Raw genomic sequence first — 8,989 nt, 5'->3', positions numbered from 1 at the left:
AGATTCACAAACCTCCCTTTAAAATGTAATAGAGCAAGGTACTTTCAGATTAAATAGGCTCATATGCAATGCTTAAGAAAGCCTGCACTTTATATACTGTCACGCATATCCATTCTACAATGACAGTATGTAGGACATCAGTCTATTCAGATCAATATTGTCGTTGTGAATACAATAGTCAAATACAACTCTTTCCAGAGATACTCACGGATGTTGCTAGACTTTACCATCCTTTTATTCTTAAACTTTTAATGCTATTGTAAAATCAGTGTGTCATTCAATCTGAGTTTTCCCACTGGCTGCTGAAGTATATATAATGCAACCACAAAGCCGGTGTAAAATAATGGTGATTACATTGCCAGAACAAATAAAACCAATAAGACCACCACCCCACATTATAGTAATGTATAGATATTACAGGTAGATTTATATGTATTGGCTATTATAATATTAAGATCAGTTTGCGTAGCCATGAACACAGTAATGATTCATTCTTGGATACATAGTAAAAAGGTAAATTATACAAACTCCTAATACTGGACTCAACATACATGCACATTGGACTCCAGCACTTTGAATATTTTCACAGAACAATTAAAACAGCATCAAAGCAGAATGAAAAGAATCAGTGTCCCATCTATAAACCTGAATAAGGGGATTTTGCCTGCAATGACTACAGGTTTTTTTTTTATTTGCTCTTTTGCTGATATACACTGTTGAAACCATTAGAATAACAAAAGTATTCCCTACAGTGGCGTTTCAGTCTAGCTTATAAATAGTGAGCTGTATGAAACAGCGCTATGCGCAGGCGGTTGTTTAACTGTGAAGCTCAAAATGGGAAAGGTAATGTTAACTCTCATACTTTTCACATTTGCTAATAATGTTTTATAAAATACATCGAATTTGGGAAATTATTGATTCATTTTTTCCCTACAGATCATCTTTTATGAGGACAGGAACTTCCAGGGTCGGCACTACGAGTGCAGTACTGACTGTGCTGACCTGTCCCCTTACTTCAGCCGCTGTAACTCCATCCGTGTGGAGAGTGACTGGTGGGTGGCGTATGAGAGACCCAATTACATGGGATACCAGTATGTTCTGAGCAGGGGAGAATATCCTGACTACCAACGCTGGATGGGATTCAATGACAACATCAGGTCATGTCGCACCTACCCATACGTAAGTTATCATTATATGCTAATTATTAGTTTTGAATCATTTTTTCACATGATTTATATTTGTAATGGCCCATCAATAATTATCTGTCATTTTATGCAATTTATTCCCAGCCTCTTCATTAATTATATAATATTCTTTAATATTAATTTATTCTCACTCCTTTTTTCTGACATAAGTGCCGGATTCACATTTTAGTTTAAACATTATACTGCTTTGTGATATTTCAGTGGTTAGAAAAAAGATTGAAATACAGCACGAAACAGCAGGAACTACAGAACTAAAAATCTTGTCTGTACTATATTGGAATGTTTCTAATTAGTTATTAATTTGCAATAGGTACACAGAAAAAGTAATGTTTCAATGCTGCAGAGTCACTCATCATGTTCTTGTTTGCATCTCCACCTCCTGGCAGGTTTAACCAGGGCTCCAAGTAATGATTGTCCTAATATTGGTATAGACAGTGCTCCCGATGAACTATGCTTAAGCACAGGCAGACCTAAAATATTTTCTTTAAAGGACGAGACAGCGAATGTTGGAAATTAGATCTCGTCCTCACCTGACACACAGGCACTGTAACCCTGCTGGGAATTGACCACACCTACTGAACCACCAAGTGAAAGTTTCAGCAGATTCCTCTGATCCCCAAGATAATCTGATGAAGCTACAGAATATTGATTGAACTTTACAAGCTACATTAAGCAACTTTGAATGTTTTTTTTCAGTGGCATGACAGCTTGTTTAGCTTCATGACTTTCATTTTTGATGCTACTCATATAGTTACATAGCTTTTTTTGAATGAGTTAAATGATGCAGAATTAAATGCTTTGCTTGGCAGTCTTTTTGACACATTTACTTATTTTTTGAGGGGGAAATTATTTTCCCAATGTTAAGATGTTCACATTTTAAAGGAAGTAGCCTCTACCTCCCAGTACTTTAAAGGATCGTATTTTGTCTCTTATCTTGTTTTGTCAAATAAAAAGAAGTTCAGTTTTGTATGTCTTTCTTCATAACTGAGGAATCTAATTTGGCAGAGAAGTGCCCAGAACCACCAGTAATAACCCAAATGTAATTTCACTAATGATCGAAACACGGTTAGAATAACTTGTTGTGACTTACAATATACTCAAATGCCTTTGGGTGTTGTCTTAGTAAGTGATCAGCATTGTTGTTAATGGCTTCACACCAATTGGATATGTTCAATGAATGGCCAACAATCCGTTTCCAAATCCTTTTTAACTTCTACCTTCGCTGATAAACATATGTACACACATTTCATGTTTCTTGTTCTAAAGTGCTCCAATCTTAGAATGCTCTTCAATACATAATCATACATAGATTTGCCACTACATCAAAAATGTTATATGTTTCATATTCCAGTACCGAGGTGGAAACTATAGAATGAAGATTTACGAGAGGCCTGACTTTGGAGGACAGATGATGGAATTCATGGATGACTGTCCATCTGTCTACGATCGTTTCCACTACCGTGACATTCACTCCTGCAATGTGATGGATGGTTACTGGACCTTCTATGAACAGCCCAACTACAGAGGCCGACAGTACTTCATGAGACCCGGTGAATACAAGAGATTCAGTGACTGGGGCGGCTACAACTCAACTATCGGATCTTTCAGGCGCATGAGGGATTTCTAATTCCTTGTTGAAAACTAGATTTTGTCCTGCTGAATTATTCCTAAACATAATAAAATATGCTATCATCATAATTAATTTTTTTTGGATTGTGTTTTTGTGCCTCTTCCACTGCAGTCGTTTTATGACCTTGAGATGACAATAAATATTGAGAAAATTTTTTTTACCATAAAATTGAAAATAAGAAAATACATAGCATTAGATGTTAATTCTCTTTATTTAAACTATTCATTCAGACATCTATTCAGATGGATGCCCCCCATGATGCTTTATGCGAAGTATCATGGCTTGTCATGAGAGCAACACTCAAAAAAATTGTATTCTCAAATATTAAGAAAATATCATCCAATTATTCGAGCCCATTCTTTTCCATAGATCTTTAGCTTCCATTGCAATAGACTTTGTCCACCTATTCCTTTCCTATGGGAAGCAATTAACACTAAAACATTTCATTGAGTTCCAAATGCAATGAAGAGAAAACCCAGGAGCCTTTAGTTTGAATAATTTGGGCCTTTTGGTGATAATTGATCGTTAACTATGTTCAGTTAATCCTTATGTAGTAACACTACATATTCAGAAACAGTATCAGCACCTCAGGAAATATTATGTTTAACAAGGCATCTAACAGCCTACGGCCTAGAAATTTGCTTGGCCCCAAAAACGGACATGGGGGCCGTGATGCGTTAGCAACCCACGCCCGTTTGGAGGACTGCAGGCAAACTTTGTGCTGCCTGCTCATTTGCATGATTGTGGCATTCAGTTGAGCACTTAATGTGCTGCTGATTCGCTGAATGCTCAATAAGTGTCCCAAGTTTGTCTGACGCGAGCATCAATTAAAGCCAGCCTGCACCTTTTAAAGGCAGTCGGCACCTCTTAAAGGGGAGGTGCATTCTGACTGCAAATCGTTATTCAACTGGCTGAGGAAGATAGCGCAAAAACTTATTCATGATGGCATAACAGGAGATGAGAACCAAGGTTCTCCAATGCAGCACGGGAGGCCTTGGTGCAGGAGGTCAATAGGACAAGAGAGGCTTTCTTTTTACAGGGGGCCAGAAAGGCCTTCCAGACAACAGACCAAAGTGCAGTGGCAGCAGATAACCACTGAGATGAGTAGCAGCAGTGTTGCCCCGATGTTCTGGACACATTGCAGGAAGAAGTTTAATGACCTCACATGAATGGTCAAGGTCAGTGAATTCATTTCAAATGCCATATCCCACCATATACACCACGAGCCTCACATACCGCTGAATGCACCACACCCCCACCACCCACCTACAAACAATCTCTACCAAACATGACTCATGCTTCACATTCATAGCTTCGCCTCACTTACGACTGTTGCAAGTCTTACACCTACTTCTCACAGCTTGCACACACTGTCAGCTATTCAACTATGACAGGTACATCATCCAAACATCTTGCACAACACTCACTGACACCCTTCCCTTTTTTTTGCAGGAGAAGGTGGCGCATAACCGGGGCTAGCCGAACCTAACTGGCGGTGGACAGTCTCACCTACATCACCTCACCCCCTTGGAGAAGTTGGTGTTGGCTATTCTTTAGAGGGGCATGGATGAGTTCATAGCCAGTGCTGGAGCTGAAAAAGTAAAGGATACCGGTATCCTCATAAGTAATTCTCCTTTTCTCATCCCACACTCTCTTTTGATTTATAAACTGCACTTGGTGTAAGCATGCACCTCTTACTTTACCCTCTTCCCTCACCACTACCTTACCCTTGTGCCTTTTCCCTTTCAGATAACCAAGAGCTGCAACCTGGCCAGGCAGTGGGGGAAGATCAATAAGAGTGATGCTGAAGACTCAGCACTTTCACTTTCATACTCACATGCACCAGCTCAGATACGAACACGAATATATCTGAGAGTATAGGTTGGAGGTGGTAAGAAACTGGGCATAAGTGCACTGTAGCCAGAGCGGTGGGCAAGGATAGCGCAGGTGCCAGCTTGCCGAAGGACGAGTTCGCACAAAGTTTCTGCTGTGGAGGACTCAGATGGGGACTTTGTGGGGCAGCCTACAGAAGAACACTAATGGGTGTGCCCAAAAGAATGGTTGCTGCATTGGGAAGCCTGCGTGCAATGTCAAGGAATGACCAGTGTCACTGGCAATGCAGTCCTTGCCCTGCTCTGAGGTTGCAGCTGGGATTGCAGTTGGTGGCAGATTTCAGTGACAACATCCTTAGTGAAGCACAGACATCTCAAACATTGGTCGTCACTAAGGTTCAGGTAGGATAATTGCCCCCAGAACACCCTGGGTGGATATCATCATAGGCAGTCCCTCAAAACAAGGATGACTTGCTTCCACACTGAAAAAGGATGAGTTCACAGGTGTTTCAATGAAGGACCTAATTATATCCAGGTCCCGAACTAAATCTTGTAAGGTGGAAGATGCCTGTGCTTGGATTTTTTTAACGTGTGGTGGCCGTTGCACACCAGCCACTGCATGGGCTTGACAGAGCTAGGTCTTGGTCCAATGGCAAGGGGACCAAAATGACTGGAGACCAGCTCTGCTGCACGGACCTAGCGCGCACACATATCGCAGTGTGGGCTGGCCCGTGCTGCCCCTGGACCCTCGCCTCTGCTGTGCCCCGAACTCATGCCTCTCCTGGGCCCCGATCAAATTATGATGAACCTGTATAAAACAGTGGTTCGGCCTCAACTGGAGTACTGTGTCCAATTCTAGGCACTGCACTTTAGGAAGGATGTTTACAGAGGGAGCAGAAATTATTTGCGAGAATGGTTCCAGGGATGAGGGACTTCAGTGACGTGGAGAGACTGGAGAAGCTGGGGTTGTTCTCCTTGGAGCAGAGAAGGCTGAGAGGAGATTTGATGGAGGGGTCCAGACAGAGTAGTTCGAGAGAAACTGTTCCCATTGGCGGAAGGGTCGAGAACCAAAGGACACAGATTTAAGGTGATTGACAAAAGAACCAGAGGCAACGTGAGTGGAACGCACTGCCATACAGGGTGGTGGAGACAGACTCAATTGTGGCTTTCAAAAGGAAATTGGATAAGTATCTGAAGGAAAATATTTGCAGGTCTATGGGGAAAGGGTGGGGGAGGGAGACTGGCTGAGAGTCGGTACGGGCTCGATGGGCTGAATGGTCTTCCGTGCTGTGACCATTCTCTGATTCTGTGAATGGTGTCCGCTGTCATGGGTGTATATGGTCTCTTGTAGACAGTCCTTCTTCCATTCTTCCTCCTCCCTCTTCTAGCAGCTTGTCCTGCTCTGCATGGCCTCTGCTCATTCTCTCAGTTATGCTCGATTCCAAGAAGAAGGCCTACTAGTCCACCCATGTCCAGGAGCAAATGGTTTTTGCAAAACCTTGAAGTCAGCAAAACGTACTTCAGCACCTACCATACCACTCCCTGTAGACTTCTGAAACTTGAAACTACTATGGAAAGCACTATAAACATGTAGAATTGTAGCAACAGCCAGAAGAAATAAAGCAGAAACTAACCTGCAAATAGGTGATGATCCCTTTAAATAGTACTATTGAGGGGCCCTCCCTGTTGCTTAATATCGTTTTCAGCTGTGCAAGCTTAAGAGAGGGCATTGGCTGGAGCATTGAGCTCCAAAATGACAGCACTGACATCAAATCAGTGATGCATGCTGATTGATGCCATGATCTGCCTGCTCTGCATACTTGCACGTGCATTAAGTGTGTGCGCACTAATGCCTTGAAAAATATGTCGCCTGGTGCGCTTCGTGCCTTTGGAAGCCAAAGGGGAATCATAGTGCCCAGAAAATGAGTGCTACCAATCCAAATTTCACCCCATAACTTTATAAATGAAAACCTTTTCCTCCTGGAAACCCAACTGCTGGCATTTAACACATTTGAATCCAGCTGTGCTACCCTGACAGTTAATGACCATTTAATGGCAAGCCTTATATATAGGGTCAATTTTAATATACGTTGTAAATCGGGTGGGTGGGGTGGATGCTTCACCCATCCACAGAAGTTAGCGTGGAGCTTAGTCCATTTTCATCATCAGGCATAATTTAATTAAATTCGCTGAGCCGCGTGCTCAAAATGCACTCCCTGCAGGCAGCTCATGATCTGGAGGTAGGAAATCTGGCAGGGTGGCCTATTTTGATAGGCCTGCAACAGCCCTTGGTAGAATCATTGAATGAAAGGGAGCAGCAGGTCATTGTGGCAGAGAATGTTTTGGCAGCATTTGCAGCAGCAAGATCGACTATTGGAAGCTGTTAAGGTTCAAAACCCAGAAGTGACCACAATAAAAATGTGCTGTTAAGAATATTTTATGAAAATGGTTTAAAAGTAAGAAAGTGGCTAAGTATTGCAGCGTGCTTTGCTCTCGCATTTTAGCCAGAAAGAAATATGAGGGAAGTGGGTAGGATGGAATCTTGGTCTTGGTGCTTGCGAACAAAGGAAGCTCAGAAACAGAGAATGTTGAAGTTTCCTTTGGCTGTAAAATCTAGGTCAAGAGATGACCCTTACCTAAATAAGTAAGCTGGTAGACCCCAATAGAAAACAAGGGAAACTGCTGTCACTTGAAAGATTAAACAGCCATAAAATAACTGTTGCTTTGATAAAGTAGTGTCGTACATTCCAGAGGGGCACAGACAGTGGGCATGTAATTCGGCTCGGTAGTGCCTGCTTTTCGAGGACCAAAGTGGCATCTGCCGGAAGTATGCAGAGCAGGTTTCCCACTGCACTAAACATTTTGTTGTGCATACCCATCAACATTGTTCTGTAACCCCATCAATGTCCTCGACTGAGTGCTCTGCATCCGAACCTGTCTGCGACCTTGCTCTCTGGCGAGCTGGCACCTGCGCTATCATTGCCCCCTGCTCTGGCTCCTGAGCATTCATGCTTGGTATCTCACCATGTGCAGATCCTGCCTCAATTTATCATCTAAGATACATTAGTGTTAGTATCTGAGCTAGTGGCTGTGAGTGTGAAAATGATGCAGCTGTGTCTTCATCATCACTCTTCTTGGTCTTCCCCCACTGTCTGACCAGGTTGCACCTGTTGTGTATCTGAAAAGAAAAAGGCACAAGGACATTGGGGGTGGGGGGGGGGGGGGCGGCGGTGGGGGAAGGGGGGGAGGAAGGTGCATGCTTACACAATCTAAATCGGAAGAGATTGTGGGATGAGGGAATTGGGATGTGAGAAGGAAGGTTAGGTATGACGATACCATCTTCGATAGTTTCAGCCCTGTCATTGGCTACAACCTCAGCAATGGCCCTTCCAATAATGGGCAACACTGTCTCCTCCATGGAGGTTAGGACGTGCAGACGTGCCTCTCCCCCCTCGGGTTAACTCCTGCTGCTTCTGGTTGTGAAAGAGAGAGGCAAGTGTGTCAGTGAACATACTACAAACTTTTTGGATGATGTGACTGTCATGGTTGAACAGCTGACATTGTGTGCAAGCTGTGAGATGTGGGTGTGAGGCTTGCAGCAGCATTAAGTGTGTGAGGATGAGGTGAAGCACATGTATGTTAGGTATGAGTCCTGATTGATAGAGATAGTTGGTAGGTGAGTGTTGGGGTGTGGTGAATTGAGGAGTGGCTGAGGCTAGTGGTGCACTTGGTAGGATATGGCATTTGAAGATGCCTTCACTGACCTTGATCACTCGTGTGAGGATATTGAACTTCTTGCGGCACTGCATCCATGTCTTCAGTGCTAGACCCCAAGCATTGACCTCCACGGATATCTGCTCCCACTGCCTTTTGAACTTGTATCTGGAGGACCTCCTGGCCTCTGTGGATACATGGCATATCTCCTACTTTACACCTCCTCCACCAAGACCTGCATCCGGAAACCTTGTAACACCCTCTCTCCCATGTTGTGCCATTCCTCACTGTTTTCCAAGGATAGATTCACGTCCTGCACGATTCACAACACCTCCCCTTTAAGCAGTCCAGGCTAGCTATAAGTGGTGCTAGGAAATTACGATTTTAGGCCTCGTGTTGATGCAGCTGGCTGCACGCAGAATTCATTACAATGAGCAGCAACACAAAGGATCAAGGGACGAGATAGCAGAGGTACTATTACAAATATTTAATAATTCATTTGGAAAAAGTTGTAGTGCCAGAGGACAGGAGGATAGCTAACATAATGCCGATATTTATGTAGTGAAATAGAACATGTCCAGCGAACTATAGACCAGTCAGCTTAACAT

The 8,989-nt window shown here is 43.1% G+C and overlaps 1 protein-coding gene across 2 annotated transcripts; it reads left to right on the top strand.

The window, feature by feature from the left end:
• The first annotated feature begins 834 nt into the window (after positions 1–834).
• On the top strand, positions 835–2,832 carry LOC139259974 (gamma-crystallin S-1-like). 2 transcript variants are annotated; one of them, XM_070875990.1, is made up of 3 exons: positions 835–843; positions 937–1,179; positions 2,557–2,832. In XM_070875990.1, the coding sequence occupies exons 1-3, from the start codon at positions 835–837 to the stop codon at positions 2,830–2,832; spliced, it is 528 nt and encodes a 175-aa protein (XP_070732091.1). The 2 variants fall into 2 exon arrangements, with proteins under 2 accessions (XP_070732091.1, XP_070732092.1); XM_070875991.1 differs by having other exon boundaries at positions 937–1,183; positions 2,564–2,832.
• The last annotated feature ends 6,157 nt before the right edge of the window (positions 2,833–8,989 follow it).

This window comes from Pristiophorus japonicus, chromosome 3 (genome assembly GCF_044704955.1).
Source record: "Pristiophorus japonicus isolate sPriJap1 chromosome 3, sPriJap1.hap1, whole genome shotgun sequence".
In the NCBI taxonomy this organism is placed as follows: Eukaryota; Metazoa; Chordata; class Chondrichthyes; family Pristiophoridae; genus Pristiophorus; species Pristiophorus japonicus.
The sequence above is the reverse complement of the archived record's forward strand: the minus strand, read 5'-3'. Positions and strand labels throughout refer to the sequence as shown.

Bases quoted from the DNA above. Each gene is read 5' to 3' on its own strand.
- LOC139259974 (XM_070875990.1), top strand. The intron at 1,180-2,556 runs GTAAGTTATCAT...TTCATATTCCAG, and splicing joins CATGTCGCACCTACCCATAC to TACCGAGGTGGAAACTATAG.